At 39.3% G+C, this 20949-nt stretch overlaps 1 protein-coding gene across 2 annotated transcripts in view; it reads left to right on the top strand.

The window, feature by feature from the left end:
- Positions 1-20949, top strand: part of alcama (activated leukocyte cell adhesion molecule a) — an 82710-nt gene that overhangs the window by 32696 nt on the left and 29065 nt on the right. For both annotated transcript variants that reach the window (XM_044222865.1, XM_044222864.1), the window contains exons 2-3: positions 17566-17672; positions 18934-19153. In XM_044222865.1, coding sequence (XP_044078800.1) covers positions 17566-17672; positions 18934-19153 — 327 coding nt within the window. The remainder of the gene's footprint in view (positions 1-17565; positions 17673-18933; positions 19154-20949) is intronic.

The raw sequence follows: 20949 nt of genomic DNA, 5'->3' as shown, positions 1-20949 counted from the left end.
CTCAAACACTGTCTCACTCTCTCACCGTGACTCCATGGAAAGCAGGTTACTCATTGGCTGCCTGTTTTCCTGGTTGGTTCTACAAAAAGTTCCTGGCAGCAGACAGAGGGGAAAACAACAAGGTCAATGATATTTTTTTATGATTGAGAACGTTTTCAGTTAAAACTGAATGTAATCTTGTTTCTTTATGGGATGTGTCTTTATTTCCGTAAGAATACACAGTTGGTGTGTGAGTTAGTTTGAGACACAGCAAACAGTATAGGTACACAAACTACAGGACCTTCAAGTACAAAGTAAATTACAGATTCAGAATTCTTGTGCAGTGTGTATTCAGCAGTTGTGCACTGAGACTGGGTATCTTATAGATATAATAGATATAAATGCCATCTACCTAGCATCAGTGAGGTGAGGTGTCTGTGCAGAGCCCAAAGGACACTAAAAGACCCAGCCTGTCTTCTGGAAGTATCTGCTGCCATACCACCAGACTTCAGCTTCTTTCCTCAGGCTGTGAGACTCCTCATTTTGTCCTCTGCACTCCACCATAAATAATACTTTTCTGGGGTTTTTGTGTGTGTAGCATGAAGGGAGTACAGCTTGCATTTCGGTGTACAACCCTGTGTTGTATAATGATAAATAAATGAACCTTGAACCCTTGAACCTCCAGTTGATGTTGCAGAATAAACTTTGGAACTTAATTGGATTTTCTCCCTTTGAAGGGGGGATAGAATAAAAGTGATAGGAGGATAGCAATAGAAATGAGAAGTCTAACAGAGTCTCAGACAAATGAAGAGAGGAAAAGAAAAATAAGAGGAAATGGAAGAAAAGGGAGGCTACTAGGGACAGATCTTTACTGATAAAGTTGTAATAATGATTCACTGCTTGGCCTGAAGTGATCATGCACAGCAGTTTTATGCGGGACTCATGAAATCATGATGTTCTGCTGTTAATAAAGCATTAGAAAGCTCTGTTGGCCCATTTAGACCCCAGTCTGTCAGTTGTGGTTTGATGAACTCATCATCACAAATTCACATCTGCCTGAAACAAACTCTGTCATTAGCAGCTGAGACCAAGTCCTTAAATCCCGTCTGCCTGTCAAATCATTGAAGAGGAAATTATTTCCCCTTAATCCGCTGTTGGCATTGTTTAAATTGGTGCCATCACCTTGAGGATACATCTTTTCCAGCAGAACAGATTGCTGTCATCACAGCTGTTGATTTCCTGTCATTGTTTCATCCTTAACTCACAGACTGACAAACCTGAAAAACATGCACTGCTACATTCCTGCCATGCAGGCGGTGTAATTCTAGTCACTACTGTGTTACATCTTACAAGTAACGTGTCTAGATCGTTTTTCTCCTTTGCAGCTAAAAATCCAATTGTTTGGCCTTTGTCCCATTTCAGACCTTGAACTGTTAAATACACATGCTTGTATGCCTGTATAATCAGGCTAAAGTGTGTAAAGTTAACAACAATCGTCAAAAATTACATCCAGCTAACATTCAACTGTTTGTGCTCTTACATTGTTTGTCTATATTGTGTTTACACTGTGATAAGGAATCTAAAATCTTTCATTCTTGACAATTGTTTGATGCTATCTTAAATTGAAGTTATTTTCCCCTGTATTCTCTGTTACCTTGAGAATTCAGTAGGCCATCTTAAGTCACATATTCAGTTAAGACCCCTTCAACACCATGAAAAATGAAAAAAAGACTGCCTGTTTTGTCTGCCTCTTGAATCTTTTCAACCCCTTGTTATGGCTCTCATGATACAGTATATTTGCTGCCAAAATAATTGTATTTTGTAATGTTACAAATGGAAATTTTACTGTTTTAAGTTAGGAAAGCATAGTAAAATAGGGCCTTTACCTATTAAAAAAAGGCACAAAAGCAAATACTCCCTTAGTTGAAACTCCAGTTGTAAGTAATGGTGTATGGAGTGAGCATGACGTCACCCATTGTTTCCTTCTTATCACTTTGAAGCCAGGTGATAAGGCTTATGACTGCTGCCTTGTTGCCATTTTTGGCAGAGCAAGGCAAAGGGAGTAGCAAATGCAAAGAGGATGAAATATGAGTGGAGCCTCATGCACTGTTGATCTTTAACACCTGGAAAACTCAACCCAAAACAATCCTACATCATCTTGTCTTAATGGCAGGGTTGTTTTATAAAACCCTATAAATGATACAGTATTGAAAACAAGGAAGGTGGTATATTTCTCTGAAAAGAGAGAAACACAGGCATGTTTTTTTAATTTTCCAGTCCACTATAGGTGAGCCAAACGTTCAATCAGACCTAGAGTTGCTTTAGAGATTTCCTCTTAAATATCAGTGTCCCACAAACAGCATTTATATACGTTTGACTCTTTTTACAATCCTTTCCATGGTGTTTGATAGATAACATCTTAATCCTTTTGATATCTACATAGTTCCCAGATAAGGCTAAGATAGGCTTGTTCCCAGGGGTTGGTGGGATTTCTAGGGTGGATTTGTCGTTTCTAGATAACAATCCACAGACCTCGTCATGATAAAGCACCCATTCACAGTTCTGTTTAGTGTCTCTTTCCTCCTTATCAGCCAAGCTTGGAGCGCCTGAGCATTTAGCTGCTGATGGACGTTTTTTAACCATTTTCTGGAGAGCATCACTTGACAAGCCGTGTCCATTAATATCCATTCTGATAAATGTGGAGAGCTGCCACGAGTTGACTCTCGCTTTGTTTCTGGTAATGGACCTCCGCTGAGAAGGCAATTGTGCAATTCACTTTCCTCAACTGGCAAGTGCACGCCTTACGCATGAACACTAACAGGCATAACGATTGGGCTGAAAAATCTGCTGAAAAATTTCATCCTCACTCTTAATTGCTGTACTCGTCTCTCAGACTGTCTCCTGAGCTCAGAAAGCAAATGCTTGCAGTGTCCATTGTTTTTTGGCAAATAAGGTGATTAGTAAGTAATGAAAGGCACTCAGGTTTATTTTTTTAACAAGACGGTCTTATGTTTGTGTCCATCTCCGCTGACGAGCATAATGTTGCTCTGCAGACATGCTGGTGCCTCTGCAGTCTGCTGAAGCAACAGAGAGCATTTTCCCATATAGAATGAATTAGCCTCAATTCTCAAGGGTACTTGTCTTTCCATCTCCACCTTCTACTACAGGGCACCACATATAGGGGCACACAGAGGCCAGGGTGCAGCTGATCAGGAAGTTTATATGAAGTGTGTGTGTTTGACCAGCAATAACATATGAGAGAGGCAGAAGGAAAAGTAGCGGCTGAGGTTCTCAACACAGCATCAAAATGAAATGGGGTTCTTTGTCAGATTGTTCCAAACCACAATTCATTGAATGATGAAAATCACAAACAATAGATGATCAAATTGTTATAATGTAGAAGCATATTTTAAAATGTTTTTATATGAAACATTTCAAGCAGTAAACTCAGTCTATTTGCCTTTTTGTGTCTTATTTGTCCTGAGGTGGAAACTGAAAAGTTATCTTTTGAGTGCAGTTTAAGATACTAAGAATGAAGCATCTGGCATCTCATATGACAAATCTGTTACAAGCTTTATAATTTATAAAAACCCAAAATATTCTCAGAAGCTTTTAATGCACAGATGCTAAAATCACTTGACACTTCTGCTTCAGCTTTTTCAGCCCCAAAAGGTAGAGATTGAAGGTTTCTGTGTGACCCTGTGCTATTATATAAATGTCTTCCACTTCTCCGAAGGAGTCTCATTGTCTGCTCTGTCTTGCTCTGGATTTACTTAAACCCATGGGCGTCCCTTAATCAGTCTCTCTTTCTCTCTGTCATGGTTGAAATATAAATAGCCGACCCCCTCAGACCTCAGAGTGGTCTGCATTCCTCAGCAGATGCATGTGAGCAATAAGGAGAGATGAGCATGAAAGGACACAAAGTAGTTTTTTTTTCATAAACTGAGAAAAATAGACCCATACAATCCATTGTGTGGAGTTGTGGGACCCCCCCCGTGTGCAGTACAGTGGGAAGATTTTGTTTGACCTCCATGTCCTATCCTATCCATTTGGACTCATGGCTGAGAGAGAAAAAGAGCTCCCAGCCACCTGTTCAGCATTTTATCTTCCAGCAGAGAGAGAGAGAGTGTGTGTGTGTGTACACATAGTCTATGTTTGCATAGCTAAAGGGCTGTTTTTCCTCATGTTAACATTGTTTCTTTCCTCAGGCTACAGGGATGATGGGAACAGCAGGAGAGAAAATAGTGCCACAATTTCCTTCTCAAGGAAAAATCATTTTTCTGTAGTATATATATATATTACACTGAAAAATCAACCAGACAAAGCAGAGGACAAAGCACATTGCATGAATAGTTTTGTATTTAAGAAATGTTCTGAAATACTTTTGAGAAGATAACCACACAAGCAACAGAATCCTAAAGGGCAAGAAGGCCAAAAACATCAAATATGGATAAAAGAAGGCAGTGCAAATACTTAATGATAAAGGTAAGCTTTTTCTCACTAGACCTACAAACAAATCATCAAAGAAGGTGGATCAAATCACCAAGCCTGAAGACTGACAGTGAAGGTCTTAAAGCTACGGCAAGGTTGCCCCATGTGTTATTTACTTTGAGAATGCCAAGAGTTTTTTGGCAGTGGCAGGCATTTGTGGAAATGAAGAGAATCTAATTTCAAACAATAGTAGCTGATGGAGGAATGAAAGCACTCAAAACATTCACGGCCTCCAGTCCTGTTGTTGTCCCATTGCTTACAATCTTGGTATGTTGATGATTTGTAGCAGAGGAGTGCTGATTTTTTTTTTTGGTCCCTACTCTGCCTGAATGGCAAGCATCAAGTCAAGGCCAAGTCCTCCTGGCATTCCTGTACATGCCCATGGTCCAAACAAAAGAGGTTTATGGGCCATTTTGAGTTTGAGAGAATATTTTAAGGACAGATATGGCTTGTTGTATTTCAGCTGTATTATAGTTAGGGCTTAAAAATAATCATTCTGATATATTGACAGATATATATTATTGTTTATCAATTCTTCTTCAAATTCTAAAAGTCTAAAATTCCAAAACTTTGGTACATGGGGACAAGAGGTTGATTAGAAAATTTCAAGGACTTTGTTTAGAGAAGGAGACCTCACGCATCCCCTTCCTAACACACCTCCTAACAGAAAAATTACTAAAGTCTGTATGCATCTATTCGTGTCCTGATACGTGTGATAAGATGTGTTATCTAGGCAGGCCCAGGGAAGTGCTATCTTAGCACTGGACTGTATGTGTCAATGGAGTGAGTCAGGTCTAATTTTCGATACAGATGGCCAAAGCAAACACGAAGAGTGCTGCCTTTTCGCTCCCTTCTCCCTACCTTGTCTGGGTGTCCAGCTGCTTCTAAACCTCATACCAGAGAAAGGCCTCATTGTTTTGTGCAGGATTTTGATTAATGGGGTTGAAGAAAAGGCAGGTACTGAAGTGCGTGCGTGTGTGTGTGTGTGTGTGTGTGTGTGTGTGTGTGCTAGTGCATGCCAAAGAAGGGGATTATGAACTGTCAATCAGTTTGCTGTAAAGTTCTCAAGCAGCAAGGCTAGGGATTAGGGCTGGATCAAAGCACTTATTCAGTCTTTAAAACTTGGTTTGAAATGGACAGGAGAGACGAAAGAGAAGGGTGGACTGAAGCAGGAGGGAGGGTAAAAGGCAGCCGGGTAATGATAGGGCTGTGCTCTTAACATCTGCAGTGTTGGGAAAATCTTTCACAGTAGTTGCAGGCGGTGATCTGTTCTGAAACAACTTAATGCCCAGTCAGTGTGCAGATAAAGTGCATGCAGCTGCAAAACAAACCGTGTCTGTGTGTGAATGGTGAATAGTACATCTCTTTTTGTTGCTGTAAATAAGTAAGTAAAGAAAGTAAGAAAGTATAAGTAAAAAAAACAAAAAAAACTTCCACATATCTCTGTCTTTATCACATTCTACTTTCTGTGTATCTGAAGCTAAAGCTGTAACTGTTTGTCTTTTTTAGCACATCAACTATGGGAACACAGGTTGTGTGTTGGATTCTCATGGGCCATTTGATAGGTGTGCCATCTGGCAATATACCCATACAATGTGTTGGGCCGTAATTGTACATTGATGCTCGTTGACCCTCTCTCTTTTTCTCTCGTTCCCTTTCATTCGAACAGCAGTGTATTTTTCCACTGTTGGTGTGGGTGGAAAGAAGGAGACAGAGATATGTTGGGTGTAACAAAGTTGATTCTGCTACATTGTCAACCTCAGTTCAGTTTGGGTTGTCTTGCAGGGCTTTACTAGTAATAGTCAGAAGTGGTACTTACAGGGCATTATAACACATCATTACCACAGTATAAGGACACTGAGGTCATGATCATCATCGCAATCACAGCCTCATGTAACAGCAAGAAAAACGTAGGGTTGTAAGTAAGTTAGTAATTCATAGTACATGGTTCATGGTACAACTGTAAAATTCATGACATGACACTGAATCAAATGTAATTTTCTGATGTTTTCCTTATTAATGGATTGTAACAAAGAGGCATCTGTGCTTCTAATAGGCTCATAATCAACATGTAATGTAACAGTGCTCGTCAAAACAGTCATTAGTGTTATCTGATGTCATATGTGTGTATCTGATTTTCGAACACTGAAGGAAAGTATTGATGCTCACATTTCGGTTATCGATCCCTGCTCACTCTGAGGTCATTTTGCAAGCTCTGTGTATGGCTGAACAAATTAACTTATGATCTCATGTCATGGGGTGTATGGAAGTGTTACGGTGTGTGTATGCTTCTACAAAGGGATGTGTTGCTTGCATAACGTGTTTGCTTGGTTTATGAGACTACTAATAAGTGATGCTGGACAGTGGCCGCTTTACCACATGTGTAACTTCAACAATTCAGGTTTTTGCTACCCCATGTAAGGTGAATAATGTTATATTAATTCGAGAAAACTAGCTAATGAGAAATAGATGCAGGCAACTTCAAATTCACCCATACAGTGCGTGATGCTAGCTAGCTAGCATTATTTGTAAGTGTAAAGGTAGTGTTAACGCTACCAAAAGGTTACGTTCTAGCGTTTTCTGTTGTGTCTATCAACTGATTCCTCAGTTCCTCAAAGGCCAAATAGCTGTGCTCAATGTAGCTAGATCTGACATCCCTCTGTCAGCAACTTAGCATGCTATTGGTTCGACTGATATAGTAAGCAGCGTTTGCCAGCAAATTAAACGAACTTTGGACTATGATTTTAGAAAAATGTGCCAGAATTTCGAGTGGCAACAAATAGAATCAGATTAAGAATAAAATAATCTTCACAACTTTACAAATCCGGGTCCTCCCTCAATGGGGATCATTATTTTCTAAAACTAAAGCAGATACGCGGCCTCGACTCACCGCCTAGATCTTTTACTAAACTTAACCAAGTAGGTGACTTCAACCATGTCAGAGTTTCAACAACACTGACTAATTTCACCTAGTATGTGAGTTGTCCTACTAGAGAGAAGAGGACACTGGACCTGCTGTGTGCTAACATTAAGGATGCATACTTCCCCCTTCCCCCCCTGGGTAGGTCAGACCACAACCTGGTTCACCTCAAACCCTGCTATGTACCTCTGGTTAAAAGGCAGTCTGCCACCACAAGGACAGTGAGGAGATGGTCAGAGGAGGCCTATGAGACACTTCAGGGATGTTTTGAGGTGACATACTGGGATGCACTCTGTGAGCCTCATGGAGAGGACATTGACGGGCTTACTGAGTGCATCACTGGCTACATTAACTTCTGTGTGGACTGCAATGTCTGTGGGTCTGTGAATGAGTGGGTCTGTGAGTCTGTGAATGAGTATGCTGTTGCATGCTGGGGCAGCAGGTTGAGGGTAGCGGACGCTAACAGGCTCAACAAAGTGATCCGTAAGGCCAGTGACATTGTGGGGGTGGAGCTGGACTCTCTGTCGGTGGTGTCAGAGAGGAGGATGCTGGCCAAACTACATGCCATCTTGGACAATGTCTCCCACCCGCTCCATGACGTACTGGTGGTGCCGCTTTGAGTGACAGGTGGGTGCCCTCTCAGGTGGCTAGCCGCTAGGTGGTTCAGCAACCAGACTTCATTCCGCCTGCCTCAGCTCCACCTCTTTGCCCATTTTTGGATTAGCCAGCATCAGGGACTGACAAAATGGCGACTGCCAGAGCTGCCGGGAGCCGCCCACTTTGAGCTTCACAACGGCTCTTCAGAAACCTATGGGTGACGTCACAGACACTACGTCCATGTTTTATACAGTCTTTGATTAAAATAGGAACACAGAGTACATGTGCACATTCAAGAGCTTTCATGTGTACTGCATTTCCTGTCTGTCTTTCAGAGTGAGAGCTTTTATTCTCAGAAAATGGACCATGCATGGAGTCCATGCACCGGTCAGTTAGGTTTAAACATCTTAATAACACTAGCAGCGTTGCTAGGGGTTTGGGACTGAATTAGCATGAGGATAGAGGAGGGCAGGGCTGTAAAAACTGCTCCAGTTAATCAATGTCAGCATTTTAAAGATGTATATGACATTGTTTGCAGAACTTTATATACGTGAGTATGAGAAAGACAGAGCAGGCGGGAATGCACTAAATGTCTGCCTAAATAAAACCGGTCTGTTTCAAGGCATGCTGGTGGTCATAGATAGTAATTTAAGCTCTGCCAGAGCCAGAGGAATCCACTGGGACTCACAAGGCCTCTTCTGACCTACACACCACAAGTCACTGGCCTTGTCCTCCTTCTTCAAGTCCAGCTGGCAATGAGACATCATGCTGACTGTTAGCAGATTTTTCTTCCGTACTGCATGTCATAAAACCTGAGCTGTCTTGCCAAAAGGAACCTTAGGTTTTGTAGTGGAAGCGCTAGTACAGATTTGAATAATGCAAAGGTTAACAAAGTGTATTTTGAGACTGTCTCTGCTCCCTTTTGTTCAGTTGCTAAGTGTACCCAGGCTTTATTATACTTAATATTCCCCTTTCAACACCATAGCAAAAAGGATTTATTTGCCTTAATTTTTAATTTAGCAGTCTCAGTATGCAGTTGTTGGGACTTCATAGATGAATTCATTCATTTGCGTGATTGTCGACTGCATTCTCTTTTGTCCCACAATCCTGAGAGCCATTGAATGCAGCATTTGCCAGTCTGACCTGTGACCCAGATGTCACCAGGTCAATAAAAAGGTCAGCGATGCTTTGTTCTGCCTCTCTTTTCTCCCATAACAACTGGGCATAGCACAGAGTCACAGTGTATATCGCTGAGCAAAGGACTGTTTAACTTTTGTACATGTGACGTTACTGATGTGTTGTTCTGAGGTTTTGTTGTTGTGACGTGTTTATCTGTTAGGTTAATTTGGTAGCCACACACTAATTTGATGTTAATTTATGTTATGTTCCACACAGACAGAGTCTTTGCATGCTAACTAACTCCTTTTAACTTGGCACCGTTATCCTAAACAGGCCACACACATTCACCTCTAGTTTGGCCCTTAAAGACAACCACACACGGTGGAGAGTAACTTTAAAGCTCCTGCTTCACATGTTCCTTTGTTCTGACCACGTGCATACATACATACACACACCCTTTGTTCTGTAGTTTAGTGTTATTGTGTCTAGCTGTCAGTATTTGGAGGTGAGATGTGCCTAAACCAGCAAGCAGTTTCCATGTTTATAGCCTGTGCTGGAATGCAGTGAACTAAAGAAAAAGACACCCCTGCCTCCGCTGTTGTTCCATAGGCAGCGAAACAGAGATGTGCTAATACCATGTGGGACCTTGTCTTCACACTTAATTGATCTCTGCAAAATGAGTAAAAATAGGAACAGATATAACTCTGGTTCAAGGACCTGTGATTCTCCACACTTTCAACCTCTTCTTAGCCTGACTGGGTTTTGAAGCTCTGTGTTTGGTTACTGGGACAGGTTTCAAGACATTGGTTTTACAGCTCCCACTCAGAAACAGTTGAAAGAAAAACTACACTCAAAGTTATTTCCATAAATATTACTTTTTTTTTCCAAACTAAAAATATGTGACAGCATGTGAATTTTTTTCTTTGAAGTTAAATCTTAAATAGAAAGGGTGTGATCTGTGATGTTCCCTTTACTTTGAATTGAATATATATTTTTATGTTCATGAGAAAACCAAAATGAGCATAACCTAATGGTAACAAATATGCACATATCATTATGGGTACCATTTGTCTGCAGGCAGATTGTATTATTGATTGGAAAACATACTGTATATACATGTTTAAAATTAACTTGAGCTATACGACATGGCAGAAAAAGGCGATGTAAAATCAGTGATTCCTGCTAAAATGCTGAGCAGACTAACAGGCTGCTCTTTATTGTGCCCATTCACTGAGGGCTCTGTGTTACTGTTAAATGATACAAGGGATATTTGTGTTGAGCAATTTTGCTGGACAATGTATTGGTGAAGATAGTGCTTACATGGCCTTAACATTGTTGTTCTCCAGAGTTACACACTGATTTCCTGACAAAAGGTGTAACTATATTGGTAATGTACAAAATCATGGTTAAAAGGAAAAGCTTTTGTAAACTGTGACTTTGTTGCAGTGAGATAAACTGGCCTTCAGAGAAAAAATATCATGTAAGGTTTTATAACAAATGTTGGTTTGTAATGGGAGACTATGTAGGAGGTACACATTGACACTGACAAGTCCAGACTACCAATTTACATATATTCTCTTTAGCTTCACCTCAGATTGATACAGATGGTGTTGCCGGCAGATATTGACATACACACTGATGTACGTACGGCCTCTTGATTGCTGTTTATGCTGGCAACAAATGATCTGTTAAGTGCCAGAAACCCAATCCGTTACTGACATTGACCCTAACAGCTTGGCTGCAGGTCTCCAGGGGTGTAGTTTTACACTGGGTTGAGGGATCCTGCAGATGGTACAGGACTGTCCTCTTTAAGTGTGGACATTTTATCCTTCATTTACCTCAGACAGTTATCCCAAATCCCTTAAGTTTTAACCCAGCAAGTTCTAACCTGTGAGCATTGTGAGGGAAAAGGAAGACAATCCAGAATGAAAATTAGGATTACAGGTTTGTGTAAAAGATTCTTTTTAGCTGTTAAATTCAGATTTATTTTGCAATCATCATGACAGCCAAGATTGAAGATGTTTTCATTCCATACTCTGGCCATTTGACCTTGGTAAGAATAATTTATCTCAACCTCTCTTGCAGAGCATCTTATCAATATGTCACACAAAAGTGGGGATGCATTTGAATTATCAAAAATATTTCAAAGTACAATGCTAAAAGGAGGATTTATTTTGGAGGAGATGAAGGTATCCATTCTGAATTAGCCTTGCATTTGCCAGAAAAGCTCAAATTAAAATGGAAACTGCAGGATCAAAATGTCTCCCCTACGTGACACAGTGCTTATATGCTGAAACCTGATCAATGGATCATGCTGGAGCTAATTACCATCTGCTCACTTTCACTTCCTGGCCCCGGCACACTGGCTTTGTTCAAGAAGCCTTTTATTCCGTCTTAAGACAGTGCTGCAACTGCAGATAACAGAGACATGGTCATTTAGTGAATGGTTTTATCCGAAGTCCCAAACTGTACCATATGTGCACACAGTAGGTTCTTTCAGTAGGAACTTAGTGGGAATTAAACCCCTTTCCCTGACAGATGTTGCTGTACTCTTATGCCATACAGGTTGCTGGGATAAACTGTGTCCACATCCGAACGTGCCGTACAAGCCTAGGTTTAAAGCTTTAAACCTGTTTCGTACTGGTGCTCATGATTCTGCCTTGGTTGATCATAGAACATTAAGACTCGGCAATATAAGCAAACAACTCCATAACTGTCTTCATATTTTGATTTAAATGTTGCTAAACTCTGATTGGTGCACAGGAATATGTGATATCTCTTTTTTCCCAACTTAAGAAGGACAAAAACATAAATGCAGTAATCTCTTGTAAAAAAACAAAACAAAAAAACTTCTATCGCTGATAGAAAATTGTGTGTTCATGTAGGATCCCATCACTCACACTACTGTAAGAAACTTATTGAGAAAATAGGTTTTCAGGGCCTTTTCAAATGAAAATGTAAGTATTGTACATCCACCGTTGAGTGAATTTATGTAACTGTATTTGTAAGGAAATTTAACAAAATTCCTGGATAAATCTTAAAGGGGCACACTACCAATTATACACTGATTTTACACATCAAGTTCAGTTTGCTCGCCATGAGGAGTACACAGAAAGCCTGTGTTGTAAACTGGGGGTATTGAGTTTGAAAGACATGGGCATTTTCCAGCTAGGAAGGTGTAATGAAAAGATGCTTTTGGTTGCATTATGGGAAGGATCCAGTGTTTTTGGAGCATGTCAGAATATCTTGGCCTTTGCTGCACAGATTTTGACCATTTGGAAATAAATCTGTCCCTCATTAGTCCCCTAACTTCATTGAAGTGTAATACTAAATCACTGGAGTACCTATTTAAAGATGCTTTGTACAGCCAGGCATTTTATTTGATGTGTTGTTGCTCTATACAACAGCAGTGCCTTTACTCAGGACATGTTAACACTAGTTGGGATGGAGGTCTGAGGCCTGTCAAGGGGAAGTCTGTGATATATATCTGGCAACAGACATTGTGTGGGTGAAGTATAAACATCTCCTCCTACCAGCGTATGCTGATGACACACACACACAGTCAACAGACAGCAGGATCACTGCTTTCCCTTCAGTCAAGCTGCTATTTTTCTCCAACCTACAGTCTGACTTTCTGTCTGTTTGATCACTCATGCAGATACACACAGGCAAAAACAATTTCTCTCAGGCTCACTCACACTCGTACACATGTTGTTTGGTGGGTCATGTGAGGTGGGATGATATGTGATAAGTAATTTGCCAGTTTAGTTCATGCACATAGTGGTATTCTCAGCAGATTTAAGTCTGCACAGAATTTAACTCCAATATTAAAAACGTGACAAAAACAAACTGACTCAAAAAGAGACTCATATTGAAGCATCATAAAGAGGTATATTTATTTTGTTATGAGCATAATACACATGCATATGAGCTCAAAAACATGAAATCAGTCCCAATACTGAACAGCAAAAACATCTTTGCTTTTCATTATGGAATACTAACAAACTGCTTTTTACTGTCATTTAAAATACAGTTTCTTTGCCTTTTTCTTACAGTTTCAAAACACAGAGCACTCTGAGGAGATGTGAGTGGAAAAGAATCTAGTTGGACACATTTAGACTGAATGAAATGTGCAAAAAGTTAATGAAAACATATCAAACGCTAACTTAGCAGTGTCAATTTAGATGCTTTTCTATTGATGAAGGCTGGATGGGAAGACCGTTAGACCATGCGATAGCAAACCCACCAGAATGTTTGCACAGTGGAAAAGAGTGCAACCACTCTGATGCACTTTTTTGGGAGAGGTGAGATGAGAAGAGTGAACAAGACTAGGTCGAAACTTGTATGGCTGGACTGTGAATGTTCAATGTGCTATTGTGGCCAAATTGTTACACAGTCAGTGGTTGTGTCTATAATGTGAATTCCCGGATATTAAAGCAGTTTTCTGTAGTGGTCCCATTAATTTGTTCTTAAAGTGTACTGAAGTAGAATATCACATGACATGGATGCGCTACATTTGAGAATGCAGTTGCAAGAACAATATCTTAAGATGTTTGATTTGAAAGAGAACTTTTAATGAAGCAAATGACACTCATACTAGTAGACACTCGGAATAGTAAATGGTAGAGTTTCTTAATTAGTCAGTATATTATACAGTTTATTCAAAGTGAGAGGTATGAGCATGGCATGTAATTGTTTCAGAGGTACCTGTAGTGGGGTTAGGGTTAGACAAAAAGGAAAAGGAGCAGTAGGGAGGGGAGAGTGGCAAAGGAGGGGGGGCAAGAAAGAGGAGATGAGATTGCAGAGTTTTCATGAAGTCTTTAATCTTTGTCTCAGGGTTGTCGAGTGCAGTTTCAGGAATACCAGACAATCTCTTTTATTTCTTTGTGAAGTGACACGAGAAGTTTTTTATTAACACTGGACAGGACACTAACCTCGAGCTCTGTGGTCTGTAGGTCCTCTGTCTGTGGATGAATCTTGTTTTTTTTCTTTTGGAAGGTTTGGTGCATGTGCTGCGTGTGAGGATAATCCGTTCTGCGTAGACCACAGGAGATTAGTCCAACAAAAATTTTGTCTATGATGTTTATTTTAATCAGTGGAATTTTCTTGAAATGTCTGTGTTAGTCTTGCTACCTACAGCTGGAAACAGGGCATCGTCATGTTCAATCTCACCTCCGTTGTCCGGTTCTCGCGATACTCACACGCCTATTAATTTTGAAAGAACAATGGCTAATGGGGAAACTCCAACACTCGACCAACTTATGTGAACCTTTTGCCTCTTTTCGGCTGCAATACACATGCCAGTAGGTCAAAACCCGTAATTTGAAACACAATGAGGTAGGCCACACACATTTCTCTGCTTTGCCATCTCTGCTATTTTCAGCTCTTAATCAGAGAGTCTAATGTGCTATTACTTCTTTCCCATCTGTGTGAACAATGCTCTGCTTAGTGCAGCTTCTGGCTCCCTTACAAAGCTCTTTTGTTGATCCAACACTGCAGTTACTGGATGACTTATGGGTTGTACCTGGAGAGATCAAGCACACAAACATATACTCAAGTATTTCCTCTTAGATTGGTAACATTGATTTCTGAGGGTAAAAGTAATAAAAATGACCCTGAAAAGGATTAAACACTTATTAAAAAAGAATGAAGAATGAAATGAGTAAATTTAGTACAAAACATGCTCAGAACTACAGTGAGGTTTGGTACAGATTTATTGTGGTGTTGCAGCTCAATAAAACCTATTGGTAAGTGTTTCTAATGAGAACATGTGAAAGGGTGCATGTTTACAGGCTAATATGAGCTGGCAGAAAGGCCTGGCTGCACTGTTTGCTTTGGATTCTTAGGTAACCATTTTTGTTGCCACTGTTTGTCTACCATGCATACCATGCTGCAGCCCTGACAAGGAACATGCTAGCAGCAAACACCTTGGATTTAATATTATAACTGGGTCTGTCCAAGAATCTACCTTTTTTGTGTGTGTATGAGGCACCATAGCAGACTAGAACAAATGTATAGTGTTAATTTTCTCATAGAATAATCTCTAGGTTTATGCATGGTATGTCAGATATATTTTATCAGTTCTTTATTTACAACAGTACAATGGCCTATGATTTAAGTCAGCTAAACAACAATTAAAAAGCAAACAGGCTTTTGGGGGTCCTGCGGCTGGGATTTGCTCATAAGGAAATCCATTTCAAAGTAAAGCACAAAGTCTTCAGCACACTGGCCAACTATATTCACGCTTATAGTCATTTCGTTTTTGACAATTTTAACACTGATTCTCATTTCTATTTTCTGTAGGTCACTGAAACTGTGACCTTTGTATAAATGCGAAATCTGGTGACAAGAAACTCGGCAGGGACACCAACCAAGTTGTCATACCTCCTAAAATTAGAGAAGTTATGGTTTTTTTGGTACCACTTTAGTTCTTTGCACTCTGATGTTTTCAGGCACACAGATTCTCATAATTGGCCATCCAGCTCGAATTCACCGAGACAGTTTGTTTACTTCTCCATAACTGTTATGTGTTCAAAGATGATACATTTGAGCTGAATTCCCATGTGTCTTGCATTACCAGAGAAAACATGCAGCTTTTTTCATAGACGTCTTCATTAAACCACAACTAGTGTTGCGCATTATATACACGGTTGCTTTAATTTGAAAGCAGCTTTGTCTGTGATTTCCTTGAAAAATAAAAAAAATCAATGAAGCTTTGTGATTATTGGAAGTTCACAAAATTCATGTATTTTTTAGACATCCAAACAATGCTGGATGTTCTCTGCTTGTGAATAAACAGAACCACAAGTCAAAAATCCCATTGCTTATTATATCATATGGAAGGGAAGAATGTAGTACAATTTGACAAAATCTTGCAGGATAAAGAAGGTCATATGCTCACTTTAACATAACTAAACGCTGACAGATTTCAAATATCATAATTGGTGAATGTGTGATATAATCACTACTGGAGTAATGTTGGGATGCAAACTCAAACAAACAAACTCAGATGGAGATACAGTATATCAACAAAAAATGTAATTGTTCACAGCTGAGTAGGACCAACAGTGGGTTACAGGCAATATGTATGTATGCATGTATTTTTGCATCAACACGTTTCATTATCATTGCTTTTCTTCACTTAAGGTGTCCAAGCCAGTTCACCAAATTGTCTTCAAGGGAAAAAGTGTAAAGCGGCCTGAAGTTTTGGTCTTAAGTGTTAAAACCTCAACACTTTCAATAATGAGATGGTACTGTTGGTGGAAAACATTTAATGATTGGAGCTATGCATGTGTTTTCCTTAGCACTGATTAGGTGAACTAGAAAATTGGCCATGTTTTTAAAATCTTTGTTAATAATGATAGAGAAAAATGACTTTATGCTTTTTAATTGAAACATTGTGATTTGTTATTCATGGATTGTTTTAATATTTTACTAGATTACTGTCCACAGTATCAACTTGGAATAGAAGCTGATACTTGTGTTGTTGTGTTCTAAAGATATGATATCAGTAAAAGTCAGCTCGGAGCTGAGGAAGTATGAAAGGCTTGGGTAAAGCTAAAGCAGCCACTTCAGTTAGCAGCTGCACTGCTGGCTTCATCACTCCGGAATGACCAGAATCTGAACTGCTTCTTGTTTTGCCTGTTTAGCTAAAAGCTCAAAGAGAAAGAGTTGGAGCTTGAAGACCTTAGTATCCTGCCACTTTGCTCTGACCTCCAACCATCCATCTTCTCTCCACCCCTTTTCTCACTCCTCCCACGTTGCACATGACTGGGCTGTGCAGCCATAGCAACTACTCCACCTCAGTGCACCCTCATTTTTGTGGACAGAGGAAATGGTTTTGCGTTGGCATTGCACAAAGAGCACTGAGCTTGTCCCTCTGAGCCCTACGTCTCACACCTCTGCCATCGAATTTAATGGGAGGCATCCTTGAAATGTGGTGTCACGACATTTGGAGTGACATCATAGTGTGTTGTAGCTTTATTCACTTTGTTCACACCCATCCATTTCTAGACATTTATACTTGGGAGGAGTTACCCAGTCTAACCACAGTCTCCTTCAGGGTGTCTGAAAACTCTGGGATCATAGGGATAGAGAGCCATATATTTAGTTTTACTCTTCTGTTCTTCCTGCCCCACTGATTAAAGGCTGCAGATCAAGCGATCTCAGACATCGGGTTTCTCCTCATCAGATAAAAGTGTGAATCCCACAAGCACTTGTATTTATTCATTTTTTTGCTGGGTTTCCTATGATCTCAGGCATTCTTAACACCCTTTGACTGTAACACAGCTCTGCTGGAATATTTGGGGTTTGATGTGCGCAAGCACACCATAACAGTATAAGCATGGGAGAGCACATATTGCTCACTTCATCTGCCCAGAGTGCTCTCTTCAGTGGGTCTTGTGATAGTACAGTGTATTTTTAATAATAGTAACAGTGTGTTGCCTTTTGTGTTGCAGTGTGGGGTACAGAAAGCGTGACTGCCTTATATGGAGAGACCATTGTTATACCATGTAACGGTGGAGCTCTGGCACCAGAGGATCTGATGTTCATCAAGTGGAAATACGTAAGTAGATGCTATGAAACAGTGTTTCGGGTTTACTGAATGCAGAAGAATTAGGAAATCTAAAGACTTTTGCACACTTTCAAATGACAGATTCTGCATTTTTGAGCTTTATAGTATGAGAAGTACTGAAATACACAGAAATATCAACCGATGGGATGGTAAGAAAATAAATACATGAATAAATGAGAATAAATGATTCTTGTTACTTGTTTTTACTAATTCCTTGTTTATTGTGTAGTTGTGTTGATTCTGTTTTTGTTTGTGTTCTTTTGAATGTTCTTGTTCACTACTTCATTTTCTTGCAATTTCTCTGGTGCCAGCTTACTTAATTAGGAGGATTTGATGCATTATATAGTCATATATCATTGGAAACGGAATATCCTTTGGTTCTGGACTTTTGGTCAGACATTTGAAGACATCACCTTGGACTCTAGGCAGTTGTGATTGGGATTTTTAAATAATTATTCGACATTTCATAGACCAATTGATTAATCAAAAAAAAATGATCTGCAGATTAATTGAGCCCTAAAGGTATTCTCTTTTTTAATCCTGTTGTGGTTAAATGCTGTTGTGGTGTAGTCTAAAATCAGTGATTTTGCATTCAAAGGACATTCAAGTAATATATGTTTTTGTGTAAAAATGTAGAAATTTAATGCTAAATCTGCAGTGGAGGGAAAGTGCAGAGGTGTGTCTTTGATTCTTCATTTGCCTCCAGCATCTTCTTAATTTTCTGTCTGGTTCCCATCCCTCTTATAGGTGCAGGTGCTGAAAAAATGCTAAAATTCTTCATGTAACTTCAGTGAGAATCCGTTCAAGAGATAACTTGAACTACTTGAGGTTTAAAATCTTGTGTCCTCAATACAATTTTGAAAGAAATTGATTTAGTTGTGATATTATTGTAATATAAGATGTCAAGTAAATATGGTTCTTCATTATCCCTGATGTTAGACAATATCAGTGATAAAAAAATTATGATCTGTCATGCTGAATCTACTAATATTGCAAGAGACAATGTGACTTGGCAATGTGTACCTCTTCTAATTAAAATTCATTTTTCATGGTGTTACAACTTTGAATGATCTCAGTTAGATATTCTTTTGCTGAATGTTTGTTTTTTGAATGCCATGTTTTATACTGTGTCCAAGATGGTTACATTTTTGTACATCTCTGTTTAAGTAAACTGTAATTATGATTGCGGAATGAGGAACTGTGATGTACAGATTTACAAAATCACTCTTTTCGGTGTCTTGTCACACTTCAGGAAAAAGACGATGGCACTCCTGGCGATCTGTTGATCAAACAGGCCCGCAACGACCAGGCCACGGTTCAGGCCACAGACCATTATGCCCAGCGAGTCAGCATCGATGACAAGTTCAGCCTTCTCATCACTCAGGCCTCACTCAAAGACCAAAAGACCTTCACCTGCATGGTTGTGTCAGACACCAACCTCATGGAGTTCCCCGTCTCTGTCGTTGTTTACAGTAAGCTCAATATTGACGCAAAACACTAAAACAATGTTTATCCTTGCAACTCAATTGAATGAATCTTAAATTATCTTTTTTTGATGGGGTAATCATCTTTCATGCTAAGCACTTGTTGCTGTGGTGTTTCTGCGCTATCAACATCAATATATAATCATTCTACTTAGTGACAGGTAACAAGATTGCAATTTTTATATGGGAATTCTTATTGTTACTGTAGCCTAAAGTGTTTTTTCTCTTAAACCAAACAGAAACAAAAGTCCCTGTCAACAGGCTCCTTGTTAAATAAATGTTCTAGCTATTTTACATGTTGGCCCCATCTCTATCACTTGGAGGTTCAATGCCATTAGTGAGCTGTTACATAAAAGCTTTTACATAAAAGTCACAATGACAATCTGATGAGGTCGAACCTGTAACATTTCTGTTACACTTTTAACACTGCATAAATCTGAATTGAATGCCATCAGATTCATGTAAAGACTACAGCAGCACAAGGTTAAATACACTGAGATCACTGTAATAAATGTCAAACTTATTTTTCGTCTCCTGTGCTCAAAGAAAATGAAACACTGCAATGAGCCAATTTTACATTAAGGAGATGTAACTGATGTCATCAAATTTTTTTCCCAAAAGAGGTAAAAACAAAAAAACAATCAAATACCTAGTTACAGTAATAATCACAGCAGGATTAGGAATAGGAATGAAATGAGAGTCCAACTTCATTTTATGTTTGTGCACTGTTGATTTATTAAAAGTTTCATTATGAGAAACGGGGTGGCCATCCTGCACCCTCACAATGGTCATCAATTAAGGCTTCCAACTGCAAAACAAGTTCTAAAATCAGAAAGAAACAGAAAATACTCTTCTTATATCATAATATTATATACTACCGCTGTTCTCACAGTGACACTGCTCCCGGTCTCGCATGAAGTGCCAAGTGCCAGTGTGTGTGTTTTTTTTCCATAACAGTCCTGACATGTCTGAATAAAACCATAAAATACACCTATAATAATCAGAAATCCTTTACTTAAACAGATAGATGAAGCCAGCAATGTTACATATTCCATGACTGAAAAGGGCTATAGAGACCATCATGTCACTTTTGTAAAATGAAATTACCATCTTTCATGACTGCACCTGAATATATATTACGTTAATAGATTAAATAGATGTTTTTTTTCTATTTAATGCAACCTGCAAAATTACCTTGTGCACACACAGTATTTAGTCCTCTTTCAGTTTTGCTAACAAGTAGCTTGGTTTTAATTGCATTAAAAGTCAGTGTTACCCGTTGTGGTTTTATCCATTTAGTTTTCTCCTGTGCCTTAAGATATACGGTTCTGAATCGGAATTTCACTCCTCAAAACTGCCCATGTATCACCTGCTAATGGGCTTTGCAAACCCAAGCATGAAATAGGCCATGAAGAGATTAGCTCAATAGGCCTTAGAGAGAGTATTAAATTGTAGTTAACAGGGGGAAAGTTATAATATATCCTATAGCTTGAATGAATGAATGTGTGTGGGTGTGTGTGTGCATGTATATATGTGTATGTATGTATGTATATATGTATATGTGTATGTATGTGTAATTTTTACAATGTAAAAAATATAAATACGGTCTTGACCTGCTCTATAGGAAAAGTGCAATGAGATAACTTCTGTTATAAACTGGCGCTATATAAATAAAATTGAATTGAATTATTAACAATGAATGTTTGCAGCTAAGCCTTTACAGTACAAGTGAACTGGGCTGTCTACTTGCCAGTTGCTGAACGGTGTCAGTGAAATGTTTGTGT

Source organism: Siniperca chuatsi, linkage group LG14 (assembly GCF_020085105.1).
Source record: "Siniperca chuatsi isolate FFG_IHB_CAS linkage group LG14, ASM2008510v1, whole genome shotgun sequence".
NCBI lineage: Eukaryota > Metazoa > Chordata > Actinopteri > Centrarchiformes > Sinipercidae > Siniperca > Siniperca chuatsi.
This window is presented reverse-complemented; position numbering and strand designations above follow the sequence as displayed.